General features: G+C 35.7%; 1 protein-coding gene across 2 annotated transcripts; it reads right to left on the reverse strand.

Annotated features, from left to right (window-relative positions):
• Positions 1-212: 212 nt before the first annotated feature.
• Positions 213-14,748, reverse strand: LOC138307617 (ubiquitin-protein ligase E3A-like). 2 transcript variants are annotated; one of them, XR_011206022.1, is made up of 12 exons: positions 14,223-14,748; positions 10,725-10,990; positions 9,204-9,281; positions 8,672-8,725; positions 8,272-8,325; positions 7,529-7,585; positions 5,888-5,956; positions 5,520-5,564; positions 4,695-4,763; positions 4,293-4,392; positions 1,125-2,652; positions 213-1,085 (listed from the first exon to the last, which is right to left on the reverse strand). XR_011206022.1 is itself a non-coding variant. In XM_069248422.1 (11 exons), the coding sequence occupies exons 2-11, from the start codon at positions 10,929-10,931 to the stop codon at positions 1,595-1,597; spliced, it is 1,791 nt and encodes a 596-aa protein (XP_069104523.1). In that variant the 5' UTR covers positions 10,932-10,990; positions 14,223-14,748; the 3' UTR covers positions 213-1,594. The 2 variants fall into 2 exon arrangements, 1 of the variants encoding a protein (XP_069104523.1); XM_069248422.1 differs by having other exon boundaries at positions 213-2,652.
• Positions 14,749-16,006: the final 1,258 nt, after the last annotated feature.

Below are 16,006 nucleotides of genomic sequence, written 5' to 3' on the forward strand. Positions count from 1 at the left end.
ATGATATGGAATCCCAAAAGTAAGTTGTATTGAAACTTTAAAATACATGTACAGAATGTACAGATAAATAGAACTTCAGAAGTCTAGATTATGATGTTACCGGTAAATCTATGAAAATAACTTGGTTTACAGAAACATCACTCTTAGTTGCAACTGAGTTCTTATACAAAAACAAACACCATATATTCAGACAAATCTATTCAATTCTTTATTCTTTTGAAATTAAATATGGTGGTTTATAACATGTGAATAAATTATAACAAGATATATTATTTAAATACATAACAATATATTATTGCATTAGCCATCAACATACATGTATATGAATAAGTTCAATCTTAGTAGATTTATAGTAATGAGCTAATGATTAATATCAGAATGAATTTAATACCAAATATTCTACTAATAAGTAGAAAACGAAGTATATGTTGCAATAATAAACACCACTATTCTTGCTTATTCGAAATGCTTTAGATTGTATAATTTGAAACAAATATTAAAAGGAAAATCACTCTTGAAATTTTTTTGAAAATTTAATAAAAGTCCTCTCTTTTTCTTTTTTTGACTGTGGCCAAGGAATGCATGCAGACGTTTTTCATAGACAGACTATACACTTTAAAATTCTAAATTTCAGCCAGTTCAAATGAACGCCAGGGTGAGAAATTTTAATGCTACAATATGAACAAAAATTAAAGTTACAACTGTTCTTTCTTCATAATATCTTTTGAAAAGAAGTCTTTAAAACAGTCTTACAATGACAAGTTTATCAAAATATATTTCCAGATATTATTTCATAAACAAAAAAATATATATCATTGCACCTTTCTTTCAAAATATACATTTATATCACAACCCCAAAGCATTTGAAAACATAACCAGAGGATTTAAACATGTTTATACATGTATAGGACAAAGCATCACATCTTTACGTCATAAAATAAAATTATTTTACGTCACATTTCTACATAATGAAAAAAATACATCTTTACATCATAAAATAAAAGCTTTCTTTACATCACATCTCTACATAACAAAAAATTCGTTCACCTCAAATCTTTACATCATGAAATAAAAGGGTTCTTTACCTCAAATCTTTACATCATGAAAATAAAAGGGTTCTTTACATCACATCGCTACATAATGAAAAAAATACTTTTCACCTCACATCTTTACATCATGAAATAAAAGGGTTCTTTACATCACATCTCTACATAATGAAAAAAATATATTTACAACTTTTTATATCACATTTTTTACATCCTGAGAAAAGAAATCATTGGTTGTTCTCCCATATCACAACAAAATAGTTTTTGTTTCATGTAAATATGCAATTGAGTAACAGTTTTAAGGTAACGTGTACCAATGACCAAATTAATCAGTTACGCTTCAGAGCAACATTTGTTTTTATTTATTTCTTCCAATTTCTTAAAAATTCAAAAAATATTATGTGAGGTATGTTTGTTAATTGTTGCTTGTATGTTCAGATGGCACCCTTAGGCAAATATTTATACCATTTATTTTTCTTATTTACATTTTTTTTGGTGGTACACTTCAGAGAGGGTGATCAAAGATCATTTGGAATAACAAGCATTTCTTAAGTTACATACATTCGAAATGACTCGTCATTCCTTATGATCCTAATGAACTCCCTCTTAAAGTCCTGCAAGGTGTCGTACTCTACTGGTAGACTTAAAACATTGCCACAAGTCCTACCAATAGGGTAACGCAACAAACCTTGTGCATGATGAAAGCAGACAGTGATGCCACCCGATGTTGGCATCACGCATGATCCTGTTACGAACTGCAGGAACCGAGTTAAGTCTTCCGAAGATAATGTTCGCACAAAATCTTTCAGGAAATACAAAACTCTGTCCTGCTCAGGACGCAACAGGTCATGCTCTGTCTTAAGCAAACTAATGACCCGAGAAGGGGTGGGCTTTAGTCTTTCGCACAAAGACACCAGGTCTTCCTGTGTCACATGATGGAAAAAGACATCCTTGTATATTTCAGGGATGCCAGAACCCATCAACTGACACAGAAATAACGGCTTCCCAGTTAGCTCACATGATGCTAAATTTTCGATGTGCTGCCTGAAATTTTCCGCTGAAGGAATGACAGACATCGAAAAACGAGCAAACATATCAGTCAACTGAGAACGCTCGTCTGTCGTCAATGTTTGAAAGGAGTCCAGTCCTTTCCGGGTCAATGTCCGCTCATGCTCAGACATGAAGAGTAAGAAATCCTCAATGAGGAGTGTCTTACTCTTCACAATCTGACCAAGAGCAGCTTGGATGAGAACAGTCCTACAAATCTGAATAGGGAGACTTCTAGTCAAAGCAAGGCTGTGACACAGAATTCTCCCTAATACAGGAAATGTAGAAGCTGCCTCTGCAAACCTATGAGGGGGTAGGTGTGGTACAACTGCATCCTCCCCCGTAAAAAACCTGGTACACGCTCTCTCCCAAAATGTAGCGAACAAGTCCTTGGTGAGGCCTCCGGCATCCTCTCCGGATTCACCTGCGAAGGTCACTCCTAGCCGGTGCTGGAGGATTGTTGGATTATCATAAAGCTTCATCAAGTCCTCAAATACATGGTCTCTTCTAATTGTGACTTGCTGTGTATCAGAAAAAACCGCATCCAGTCTGTCAAGCGCTGAAAAACAAAGACAATGATAAGAAATATAAAGAATACCTTCATAATTATTTAGTCGCTTATCTTTTCAATTTTCTGTGATAGAACCAATAGCAATTAATCAAAGTAATCTTATGCACAATTCACCATAGACATTTTTTCGGGTAGATAATGAAGCATTAATAAATGTTAATAGTACATATTGTAATCATAAAAACTATTTGAGGGTAATAGTAAAGAAGGAGGTGTTGAATCTAGTATTATATATCTTATAGAAACTGCCCACAATTTTGTTTAAACTTTGCTTATCCAAATTAACTTAATTAATTTTTATGATTTTAAAAAGGTATATAAAAAGGACTGAATCTTGTACCATTAATTCATTTTCAATGAAACTACCAGCTCAAACATGCCAAAATGAATGTTACATTGTTACTAACTTGCATTTAAGCAAAACGTTCTATTTGAAACATTTTTTATCACAAAAAGACAACATTTTTACATTAGTGCATAAATACTTTTTGGACATTTTTCTATTTATGTCAAACTTATTTTCAAAATTCAAATCCGTATCAAAGTATTTGGATGACTTGAACAAAGTGAGGGCCAGTAGCTACATAATAACACATTTTCATAATATATTTAGTTACCAATTTTCTGTTTTGGGGTTCAGTGACCAATTTGAGTGAAAATTAGAGTTTAGTAATAAATCTTCTCCAACATATTTGTTGCCATGAAAACAAAATGCAGGCCTCTGATTGGATAAAAACGAGATGTTTAAATGAAAATTGATATATTTGGTTATGACATATGTTGAATGAAATGAATATAGTGTCACTTTCAAAAAGAATGTGTGCTTTGGTAACAAAATATATGTCCCTGATTGGTTGATATTTAGATATTGCGAGCTGATTTAACTAAAAATTGGTACACATGAATGATAAAGATATGCAAAAGAGAATAGTAATATTTTTGAAACACTTTGTTGTCAGGATAACAAAATTAAGGTCCCTGATTGGTCAAAACTAAGATAGTAGCATTTGTTATACGGTAACTCAATTTCAATTTTAAGTTATATGGAAATCGTAAAACTTTGTGGCAGTCAAAAAAAACTTGGTTAAAGTTATATGTGCCGTAAATGTGTGAAAATTTGGACATGTTTTTTTTCATCAGGGCGTGGCACCATTAAACATTTCTTAGATGTTTTATCAAAATACATGATTTTAAATAGAGTTAACAATCTGTTTGAGAAAGTTTTATGGTGCTGGGCTCTTTAATCTATTGAAAACCTTAAAGTTTGACGAATAAAGATGTGAAAATCATTCAAATTATTTACTGTAAAATTCTTGTTTTTATGCCCTTTTTCTCTTTAGATGGAAACATACCTGCAGAAATCACTTTACAATTACTGATAACACTGTAAAAATGTCAAATGAAATATTAGCTAGACCAAAATTTAGCTTCATGGTTTGACTATAGACGTAACTGTAATTTCACCTTTTATTTGTACTTATAAAATTAAAACCTATGCATTGAAATTACTGTTTGGTGATGAATAACATTGAAAGCTCTTCTTGATTCGCGAGTATGAAAGATATGGCACATATAACTTAGTACTTGTTGATAACAATATTATTAATATAATGAATATTTAAGCCTACCTGCTTGTAATGTGGATATGGACGAATCGTTGCTGATGTCCAATAAAAGAGGACTCCTTTCAGGTGTGTCTGTGCCTGATGATGGTGTCTCTTCTCCGGCCTTGAAAAGAACAGATTCTTTCATTAATAAAAATTCTTAATGTGTCTTTCCTAATTTTAATAACACTACACAGTCAATATTGAATTAAATACTTAAAAATTTTAATACACGTTATACCACAACGTAAGCAAAATGTTCTTAAACGGTTAATCTTTTTGTGAAATATACAACACTTAAGGATATTACTAAAATTTTGAAATTTATCTCCAAAGCATACCGGTCTCAATTTTTGTTATGTCATCAGGTGTCTTATAAAGTAAATCATTCATTTTTCGGGTCTTTGAATTTTGGTGCATATTTACCAGAATCACTCTTGCATTATGGCGAATGTTATCTCTTGCTCTCAATGCTGAGGATCGTCTTATGGAGACCTTCATAAACAAATGTTATGGTATTATAAACCTTAAATTTTACAACTGTTTACTAAGCAACATATACTTGAACTACCCATCATCGGGGACCATGTCAACAAATCACAAGTTAATTATAAATAGTCACACATATGTTTAAGTCAATTGATACAACTTCAATAGTTATTACCAATTTCACCAATACCTGTGTAAATTAATCTATAACCTCGTTACCAATTCAATTTAGGAATGCTTTTTATACTTTGTTGTTTACTGGTGTGTAAACTGCATTTTTTGTACAGATATTTTAAATGACGTACTTTACACACCAGTAAGCAACAAACGATAAAAAGCATTCCTTATATGTACATTTCAATATTAACTTTGTATTTTTTCTTTGCTAATGTATAATTTAAGATTTACATTACATTCATACATGCAATAATATATTGAAGATTTTCGTACAGATACAATAGGCCTAACCGGATGCGCATTCTTACTACTTGCAGAAGTCAGTGCTTCAGTGTGTATATTTTTTCGCGGAAACTACTGCATTTACTTAAGTGTAAACAATTTGGCAGTTGGAAAAGTTATATAGCAAAGAGAGAATGGAAATGTAAATATTCAAATTTAAACGACATCTGATGTCCTGAAAGCTCTAACTATTGTATTTCAAAACCCCCTATATAGCCATAGCAATTTTCAGTTAAATAAGACAATGTCTGAATTTTGACCCCAAAAAAAAGAAGTTGTATGGTAAAAATTAAACAAACCTACCTCTCCAGGTGTATTAGCATCAGTGTAGGACGCATCAATGGGAGCCTATGAATCATAAAATACATGTACTGTCAAAAACAATGAAAGAAATACCTATAATCAATTATGGCAACACAGTGGAGGTCTGTGTCCTCGCTGATTATAAATTTGAACTGTTTTCAGAAAAGCCTACTTGTTACATAATCAATAACTGATTTTGGTAAACTTAATATCAATGATTTTCTTAAAGGTACTTTCCAATTTCTCATGTGTAAAGGGCAAATGCAGTTTTTTGAAACATTGTTTGGAAAATATAAATTTAAAAAGAGAAAACTATTATTGTATTATCACAAGTATATATTCTAGTATACTATAGTTCTAAAACTCACTCGTCTCAGTCTCAGCCTCCTTCTTCTTATCACTGGTAAGGACTCTTGGCTATCTTCTGGGTCTGGTTGCTTTAACAAAACAGAAAATCATTCACATTAGAATAATTAACAAGATCCCCATGGGCCTTAACAGTCATCTGACTAATAGTACAATACAACATAGTCGTTTAAAGATTTTAGCCTATTTGACCCCTATGACCTTGAATGAAGATCAAGGTCATTCATTTGAACAAAATTGGTAGCCCTTCATCCCAGCATGCGACAGGCCTAATATCAGGTCTCTAGGCCTCTTAGTTATTCACAAGAACTTGTTTAAAGGATTTTAGCCTATTTGACCCCTGTGACCTTGAATGAAGGTCATAGGGCATTTATTTGAACAGACTTGGTAGCCCTTCATCCATGCATCCTGCAGGCCCAATATCAGTACCCTAGGCCTTCTGGTTCTTGAGAAGAAATCGTTTAAAGATTTTAGCCTATTTGACCCCTATGACCTTGAAAGAAGGTCAAGGTCATTTATTTGAACAAACTTGGTAGCCCTTCATCCCAGCATTCTACAGGCCTAATATCAGGTCTCTAGGCCTCTTAGTTATTCACAAGAAGTTGTTTAAAGGATTTTAGCCTATTTGACCCCTTTGACCTTGAATGAAGGTCAAGGTCATTTATTTGAACAAACTTGGTAGCCCTTCATCCCAGCATCCTACAGGCCCAATATCAGTACCCTGGGCCTTGTGGTTCTTGAGAAGAAGTCGTTTACAGATTTTAGGCTTTTTGACCCCTTTGACCTTGAATGAAGGTCAAGGTCATTCATTTGAACAAACTTGGTAGCCCTTCATCTCAGCATGCCACAGGCCTAATATCAGGTCTCTAGACCTCTTAGTTATTCACAAGAAGTTGTTTAAAGGATTTTAGCCTATTTGACCCCTGTGACCTTAAATGAAGGTCAAGGTCATTTATTTGAACAAACTTGGTAGCCCTTCATCCCAGCATCCTACAGGCTGAATATCAGAACCCTGGGCCTTCTGGTTTTTGAGAAGAAGTCGTTTAAAGATTTTAGCCTATTTGACCCCTGTGACCTTGAATGAAGGTCAAGGTCATTCATTTGAACAAACTTGGTAGCCCTTCATCCCAGCAACCTACAGGCCAAATATGAGTACCCTGGGCCTTCCAGTTATTGAGAAGAAGTCGTTTGAATGAAAAGTTTACGGACGGCGGACGGCGCACGACGACGGACGGTGCATGATGACAATAGATCATCCTGACCCTTTGGGTCAGATGACCTAAAAATTAAGAGGAACTGTATTGCTCACCTTGTTTATATAATAATCATAAAAACTTTAACAATATTGTAAACAAGAGGCCCATGGGCTTTAATGGTCACCTGTTGCTCTGGCAGGTGGCCTCACTCAACTATTTCATATCAGTGGTAAAATTAATTTGTCTTTTCTAAAGTTCATTCTTCTGACCTAAGGGTATGAACACTGTATCAGTGGTATAGTAAAATTACATATGATTGCCTTCCTCCTATGATGCTTCATAGCAAATATGATAATGATACTCATGATACTCATAAAATGCCCAGTCTTTGAAGGGTTTTAGAGGATTGAACGCATCCTATCTATTGTGTCAAAGCAATATACTTACCACACTTTGATCCTCATCCAACTCCCTGGTTGGAGGGTTCATAAACTCTATGGGTGACTGAAAAGAAAGTACCGTTACTGATAATGCACCAGGTTTGAAGGAATTCACTTAATAACTTATTCTTAATTTTGCACTTTTTTGCATGAAAATATAGTATGTTTTAGTAAAAAGATAATGAGTTTATATAACATTTGAATATGCTTCACCACCAGCAGAACACAAACAATGCTCATCAGATTAACAACTGATATCTAAAACGTCTGTATAATTACCCCCCCCCCCCTCCCCCCCCAAAAAAAAATATATATAGCACAATTTGTTATGCTTTTGGTGCATTTTTAACAGTTTTATATTGAATTAAACATTCTGGTATAATCCATCTACTCCTTTTTTAAATTGGCAAAAATTACTGTTTGTCAGTGATGGAGCATCTTTAAGACAACTGTGCATATAACTTTACTTAAACTAGTACAAGTGAGCTTGGTATTGTGTATAATGCAAGCACTTTGGAAAGTAACATCCTTAGACAGTTTTTGTAATATAGACCACAAGGCAGATATGGCATAAAATACTAGTGGTATTATTTTACTTCCTTTTTGCAGCAATACAAAACCTATAGGTTAATAGCATACTTAAAGAGACAACATTAACCACTTTGAAAGAATCATTAAAATGTTAAGGTGTTGAGATGATGTGAGGATTTATTGGGTTTTTTTTGTGTATTATTATTTTGTTTTTCGTACCTCTTCAGCTGTTGCCTGAGCTGGGGCATTGGTGGTTTCTGCTGTGTTTGCTGGCTGTAAAAGTAATAGTATATTTTATAATAAGAATATATATGGATTAAGTGTTTTGATGCATATTAAGATTTATTGACCTATAATGTTGATGTTGCATGGACAAATTTTTTTTATCAGTTACCATGCATATAGTAAGACAGAGCATCATTCCATATGGAATCAAGCACTGATTGTTGAAAAGATCTACATGAAGCTCATGGTATATTGGAACAAAGAGTCATAATTGTATGTCACTTGCTTCTAATGAAATACAAACCTACAAGTTCATATCAGTTTTAAGGATTTTATGCTAATAAAATTTACAAGGGACCAATCAATGACTTGTCTTGATTATTTTTTATCGTACCTCGTCAGCTGTTGCCTGAGCTTGGGCATTGGGTGTCTCAGCTGTGCTTGGTGGCTGTAAAAAGTAATTATATCTTGAAATGAATAAAGAATCAAAATTATAGAGTCTGTGGAATGAAAGAAATTGAGATTTATTGACAAAGTTAGATTAATATGGTCTGAAGATATGGCACAGATATGTAATAATTATTTCATAAATTTCAATATCACAGGATTTATTTGTTTAATGTCCTATTAACAGCCAGGGTCATGTAAGGATGTGCTAAGTTTGTTGTTGGAAGAAATCCAGAGTACCCGGAGAAAAACCAACGACCAGCATTCAGTACCTGGCAACTGCCCCACTTAGCTATTGATTATGGTTATGATCATACATATCATATTCAATAAGACAAATATTTTGAAAACAGTACAAGGCCAAAAGTTAAGTTTAAATAAAAGATCCTGCCAATCAATATGCAGTACTGACAAAAAATTGATAATGCCATTCAGCTTTCTTTTAAAATTTCGAAAATAAGCTAGAACTAAAAGTTTACCTCATTGGTAGATGTTCTTTGATCAATCACTGGAGCATGCAGAGGAGTGGCTGGAGGGTTGAGAGCTATCTCTTCTGCCTGTAGATATAAAATAAACATCTGTGTATACCAGTAACACCTTATTTTATATACCATATGGGCCTTAACGGTCGTCTGACTCATGGCACAAAACAACAAAGTCACAGTATAAAGTATTGGTTAACGATTAATATAAACAATACAAGGAACTCCTTAGTTGAATATGTAAGTTTCTGAAATAGGTAAATGTCATTTGTTGAACAAACTTGGTAGCCCTTCATCCATATATGGTTGTAACCCAGTCAAGGATTAATATGAGGAGGAGTCAGATTTTAAAGCCAAATTTCAGCAAAGCTCCCATTTTGGACCTCCACTGTACTATCCCCATGGGTTTTAGCTCGGTCCTTTATAAAATATGATTGTCCTCACCTAAAGTTCCCCCTTCTGAATCAATTAAAACCCCTATAGACCTCATTTCATTGAGATCGGAGACTGAAACCTGAAAACAGGAAGAGGGCCAGTGGCCATCTTGGAATACCAAAATCTTTACGAAAATGTTTTCATGTTGTTCGGCATCAATTAAAACCCCTATAGACAATTTTTTCATAGAGATCGGAGACCGAAAGCTGAAAACAGGAACTGGGTCAGCTAAAATTAAGAAAATTTGCCCTTTTGGGGCCCCACCCCTCAGTCCCTAGGGGTCAGACCAGACTCATTTACATAAAATATGATTGTCCTTCCCAAATGATGTTTCACACCAAATATGGATGTAATTCACTCAAGGGTTTAGGAGGAGTAGCTTTTTGTATAAATAGTTTTATGCACGACGCACAACGACGGACGAAACACTATGACAATAGGTCATCCTAACCTTCGGTCAGATGACCTAAAAACAGCCAATAGATAAAATTACTAGTTCTTTGAAATATCAGAAATATATATAGATTGGAATCTCCGTCTTTGTCTCAGAGGGATCTCCAGATTATAGGCATTTTCGCTTGGCTAACCACTTAAGTGGATTCTTTTACACAAGTTATTTTTGCATCAACACAAAGTTTTAACATTATATCATGGTTTAATGTGACCAGGGTTTGTAGGGGTGACATATACAGGTGTTACGAACAAAAATAATGGGTTGACTGTGTGATATTATTATTTTCTTTAAGAAAATATTATTTCTGTCCATTCTACGATACTTCAAACTTATCAGACATCAAAATTGCGAAATAATTCTTTAGCTTTCGTGTGTGTATGTTAAAAAAAGTGAAATTCCGATAAAATTACAATTTACGTCAAATAGCTATCTTTGATTAATAACAGCTCAATATCAAGCTCAAACCCATATTATCTTTATAAAATTTTTAAACTGGATATAGATTCCTATTTCCAATATATATATATCTATATAGGAAAATTAAAAATAATATTGAAAATAATTAATGTTGAATGTATTGCATGAAAATTTTGCAGAATTCTAAACAATCAGCTATCTTATTTACTGACCTCTTCTACTGGAATGTCCCTCTTTGGCACAAGGAACAGCTTTCCCTGCTTCAGGATACCCTTCAGCTCTGAAAGATTGGTGAAGTTAATTTCTCTCAAACGTCGACCCTGGTCTGCCTTGTGATATAGAAATCCTGTTAATCGGAGGTTTTTCGTAGGATAGTATCCTACCAAGATGTCCTCAAACTCCTCAATTGTCAGTGTCATGGGAAGCTCTGTTGGAGTTGGATGCCTATCGATATCACGTAGTTGCTCTCTTGGATAGCCTAAACAAACATAAATGAGAATATTTTGCAAAAAGGTTATTAGAAAACTACATTAAATACCTTTAGGACTCATAATATCATGAAATTAACACAAACAAGAGGCCAGAAGGCCTGTATCGCTCACCTGGTTTTTTGTTAGTAATTATCACAAGACTCTTACATTAGAAACAAGAGGCCCAGAGGGCCTGTATCGCTCACCTGGTTTGTAATATAGGGTTATTAATCAGCCAATTCCATATTGGCCCTGTTATTAGGCCAAGGTCTGTCATATTGGCCCGAGGCCGTAGGCCGAGGGTCAATGTGACAGGCCGAGGCCTAATAACAGGGCCAATATGGAATTGGCTGATTAATGATACTATTATTAATTAACTACTTGCATATTTAGTAATGACAACAATATATGTAATCAGTTCAACAAATTTAATAACAACAATTTCTTGTTTGCGTGTTCTTTTATGAAATCGTCAGTTTCGTCGTAAGACACATCCTGGAACCTTGTTGAAATGGGTTGGATGTCGATTCCGTCAAGATCTTGCGCTGTGTTTACAGCTGTATTATTCTTTAGAACATCGTTAAAATCATCTAGTTCGCCCAAAGCCTCGTATCTATCGATGTCATGCATTAAAACAGCGAGCATGTCCTCGCCGTTTTTTGCGTACCTGTCTGACACTCTCTCCATGTTTCAGTTTGTTGTCGTCTGCCCCCAGTGAAGCGGAATGGATGATAAGGTGAAGGTCGTTATCGCCTCGGAAATATACGTAGTCGCTGACGAAAAGCCGAAATGTGTTCCGAACGTCTCTGCGTGCGTTCGATTAGCGCGTTATCCATATTGGCTCAGTTTTCTCGTATTGGCTCAGTTTTTCAATATTGGCTCACTTTTGCCGATATTGGCCCAGTTTTGCAGTGATATTGATCGGACCGTTTTTTCATATTTTTACCAATACGCAAGTAGTTAATTAATAATGCCAAGTAATGTTCTGAATACAAGTTCAATGTTTATTTTCTGAAGGAATTTGAATATTAACCTCTAATTCCCCTATTGGGCCCCACTTTTTCTGGTCCAGGGGGTCAAAGCCAAAATTTATACGAATTCTGTTAACCCCAAGGATGTTTCTGGCCAAATTTGGTTACAATCCATGCAGAACTCTAGGACAAGTAGCGATTTATAGGATTTACCTCTATTTCCCCTATTGGGCCCCGCCCCTCCTGCCCCCGGGGGGTCAGAGCCAAAATTTATACAAGTTCTGTTCCCCTTCCCCCAAGGATGTTTGTTGCCAAATTTGGTTACAATCCATGCAGAACTCTAGGACAAGTAGCGATTTATAGGATTTACCTCTATTTCCCCTATTGGGCCCCGCCCCTCCTGCCCCCTTGGGGTCAGAGCCAAAATTTATACAAGTTCTGTTCCCCTTCCCCCAAGGATGTTTTTGGCCAAATTTGGTTACAATCCATGCAGAACTCTAGGACAAGTAGCGATTTATAGAATTTACCTCTATTTCCCCTATTGGGCCCCGCCCCTCCTGCCCCCGGGGGGTCAGAGCCAAAATTTATACAAGTTCTGTTCCCCTTCCCCCAAGGATGTTTGTGGCCAAATTTGGTTACAATCCATGCAGAACTCTAGGACAAGTAGCGATTTATAGGATTTACCTCTATTTCCCCTATTGGGCCCCGCCCCTCCTGCCCCCGGGGGGTCAGAGCCAAAATTTATACAAGTTCTGTTCCCCTTCCCCCAAGGATGTTTGTGGCCAAATTTGGTTACAATCCATGCAGAACTCTAGGACAAGTAGCGATTTATAGGATTTACCTCTATTTCCCCTATTGGGCCCCGCCCCTCCTGCCCCCGGGGGGTCAGAGCCAAAATTTATACAAGTTCTGTTCCCCTTCCCCCAAGGATGTTTCTGGCCAAATTTGGTTACAATTCATGCAGAACTCTAGGACAAGTAGCGATTTATAGGATTTACCTCTATTTCCCCTATTGGGCCCCGCCCCTCCTGCCCCCGGGGGGTCAGAGCCAAAATTTATACAAGTTCTGTTCCCCTTCCCCCAAGGATGTTTGTGGCCAAATTTGGTTACAATCCATGCAGAACTCTAGGACAAGTAGCGATTTATAGAATTTACCTCTATTTCCCCTATTGGGCCCCGCCCCTCCTGCCCCCTTGGGGTCAGAGCCAAAATTTATACAAGTTCTGTTCCCCTTCCCCCAAGGATGTTTGTGGCCAAATTTGGTTACAATCCATGCAGAACTCTATGACTAGTAGCGATTTAAAGGAAATGTTGACGGACGGACGGACGGACGGACGGACGGACGACGGACGACGGACGACGGACGCCGCGCCATGACATAAGCTCACCGGCCCTTCGGGCCAGGTGAGCTAAAAATAAGCAAAATTGACTCCCAAAGTTTAATTTTCAATCACAACCATACAATGATGCTATTGATACCATACAAACCATACAAATATGCTATCCAATACATACGTGGGAAGATGAAACGTAAAAGGGGGGGGGGGGGCAAAGGTCCCCAATATTTCGTAATACCCCCCCTTCGGGCACCACAGGAGATACTTGATTTTTTCATATATCATTACACATAATCCTTGTACACATCAGTTATATATAGAAAGTGGCATCGCTAACAGGAAATTAATGAATACACAAATTAGCATGGGATTTTGGGGGGTCCGCGGTATCCCCTGGAAAAATATTACGATTTAGAATTTTGATGATTTTGCAAGCGAGATTTTGGTGTTTGGGGGGAGCAGGTGCGGGGGTCTACCCCCGGGAAAAAAATGTACGATTTTGAATGGGAGAGATGAGTTTTATAATGCATTTTGTTGAATTTGCGAGCGCCGCAGGCACGTGATTTTGGTGTTTGGGGGGGTCGGGGGGTATCCCCCGGAAAAAAATTAAAAAATAGTTGAATATTACGTGCTTGAGCGTTTAAGGAAACGCGCCGCGCAGCGTAAAATTTTCTAAAATGAAGTACAAAAATGGGGGGGGGCAAAAAGACATGTCATTAATGTGTCCCCCTCCCATGGGGGGCCCGGGGGGGGGACACATTAATGACAGTCATTATATTATTATCATTTGGGTGTTGGGCTGGTTTTCCGGAGCCAAAAATGTCTTCTTTGAAATTGACTGACCATTTGTGATTTCCTGATATTTTCTAAAAAATCATCTGTCATATACATCTATTCAAATTTATATAAGGTGATCAAAACTAGGCAATTACCAAATCTGCATCGCTGCAGACGATTCCTTTCTGTGAGAGGAGGAGCAAAGTCCTCATTTGCTTTTGAAAGCAAAAACACCAAGAACTTGAATCGCTTCTCCTTTCTTCCTCTTGTTTCTGTAATAATGATGCAAAACAGTGTTGATGGGCAGGTGAAGAAAAATTAAAAGAAAAAAAAAGAGCCCTAAAGAGCCTTACTGATCACCAAGATTTTTTACAGAGGAGTAAGGAGTTCAAATATGTTTTCCTCTATCAGGTTTTGGATTAACTTTGATTACACATTGGATGGTTAAATATTCAGTGTATGCTATTAGTTTTGTTTAACTTAAAGGCAAGAGATTTAAATGACCTTAAGGATAAAGATTCTCCTTAACTATCAAATGGCATTTTTTTCTCTTTCAAGCACAGGAGCAGATGATTAAGTATCTTTCTTCAGTAACAAAAGTTACTTACTTTACACCATTACCACACCCTTGAAATGTTTGAGCGTCTTATTTTACTTCAAGATAAAAGTATTGAAAATAATTAATTGAATACCTAAACAAATCTGTGGCACTATGTCCTATATGGAATGAAGTACTGATTGTGCATACACCCAAAGCAAAATAAAAAATAAAAATTCAAAAGAAGTTTTTAAACTGGCTTAAGATCAATCAATTTTTTTTTTCAATTTTGTAAGGGGATTCATTCAGTTTCAATGAAATAAGAATATTTTTTGCTATTGTTTTTCAAATATAAGTCTGTAATAAAAAAACACAGTTTTTTATCCTCTAGGGCAGAAGATGTTTTGACCTTAGGGCAAAAGATTTTTTGACCTTAAGGTTAAATAAAGTTTTTTGACCTTAAGGGCAAAAAATGTTTTTGACCTTAAGTAAGGCAGAAGATTTTTTTGACCTTAAGGTTTAAAAAAGTTTTTTGACCTTAAGGGCAAAAAAAGTTTTTTGACCTTAAGGGCAAAAGATTTTTTGACCTTATGGTTAAATTAAATTTTTTGACCTTAAGGGCAAAAAAAGTTTTGACCTTAAGGGCAAAAGATTTTTTTGACCTTAAGGTTAAAAAAGTTTTTTTGACCTTAAGGGCAAAAAAAGTTTTTTGACCTTAAGGGCAAAAGATTTTTTGACCTTAAGGGCAAAAAAAGTTTTTTGACCTTAAGGGCAAAAGATTTTTTGACCTTAAGGTTAAAAAAGTTTTTTGACCTTAAGGGCAAAAGATTTTTTGACCTTAAGGGCAAAAAAAGTTTTTTGACCTTAAGGGCAAAAAATGTGTATTGACCTAAGGGCAAAAAAAGTTTGTTTTAACCTTAAGGGGAAAAAAGGGTTTTTTTACCTTAAGGGGTAAGATTTTTTGATCATTTTTATACAGACTTTTACTGTTTTACCAGATCCACCCAAAGAAATTATTAAAATGCTTCTTTGAATTTTTATGGAATGAAAAGACTAACAAAGTAAAGGCCACTGTTATGTATGGCGATTATAATGAAGGAGGTCTTCGAGTACCACATATTATTTCTTATTGCCATGCTTTAAAGGCCCACTACCTTTCGGGAGAAAAATTTAAAGGTTTCTTAAAAACATTAATAACAAAAGAAAATATATATCGATGGCTAAGATGAGGTTATAACACCAAACATATGCAAGATTTCCTGTCTAATGTACGATAACTGTGGAGATTCATTTCGCTGTTTTGCCGTCTGGCGCAGTGATAGTCAACTACCGCGTGGCATTTAGGACGACGGCGGGAAACATAAAACGACCCACGTTATGAAAATTAACATTTTATTTATT

Source organism: Argopecten irradians, chromosome 14 (assembly GCF_041381155.1).
Source record: "Argopecten irradians isolate NY chromosome 14, Ai_NY, whole genome shotgun sequence".
In the NCBI taxonomy this organism is placed as follows: domain Eukaryota; kingdom Metazoa; phylum Mollusca; class Bivalvia; order Pectinida; family Pectinidae; genus Argopecten; species Argopecten irradians.

What these genes read in the sequence shown, in the direction of transcription:
- LOC138307617 (XM_069248422.1), bottom strand. Translation starts at nt 10,931, where the DNA reads ATGACACTGACAATTGAGGAGTTTGAGGACATCTTGGTAGGATACTAT. An exon ending in TGGATGAGGATCAAAGTGTG is followed by an intron (nt 5,957 to 7,528) that starts GTAAGTATATTG and finishes GTTTTGTTAAAG; the next exon opens with CAACCAGACCCAGAAGATAG. An exon ending in GGAGGCTGAGACTGAGACGA is followed by an intron (nt 5,565 to 5,887) that starts GTGAGTTTTAGA and finishes TATGATTCATAG; the next exon opens with GCTCCCATTGATGCGTCCTA.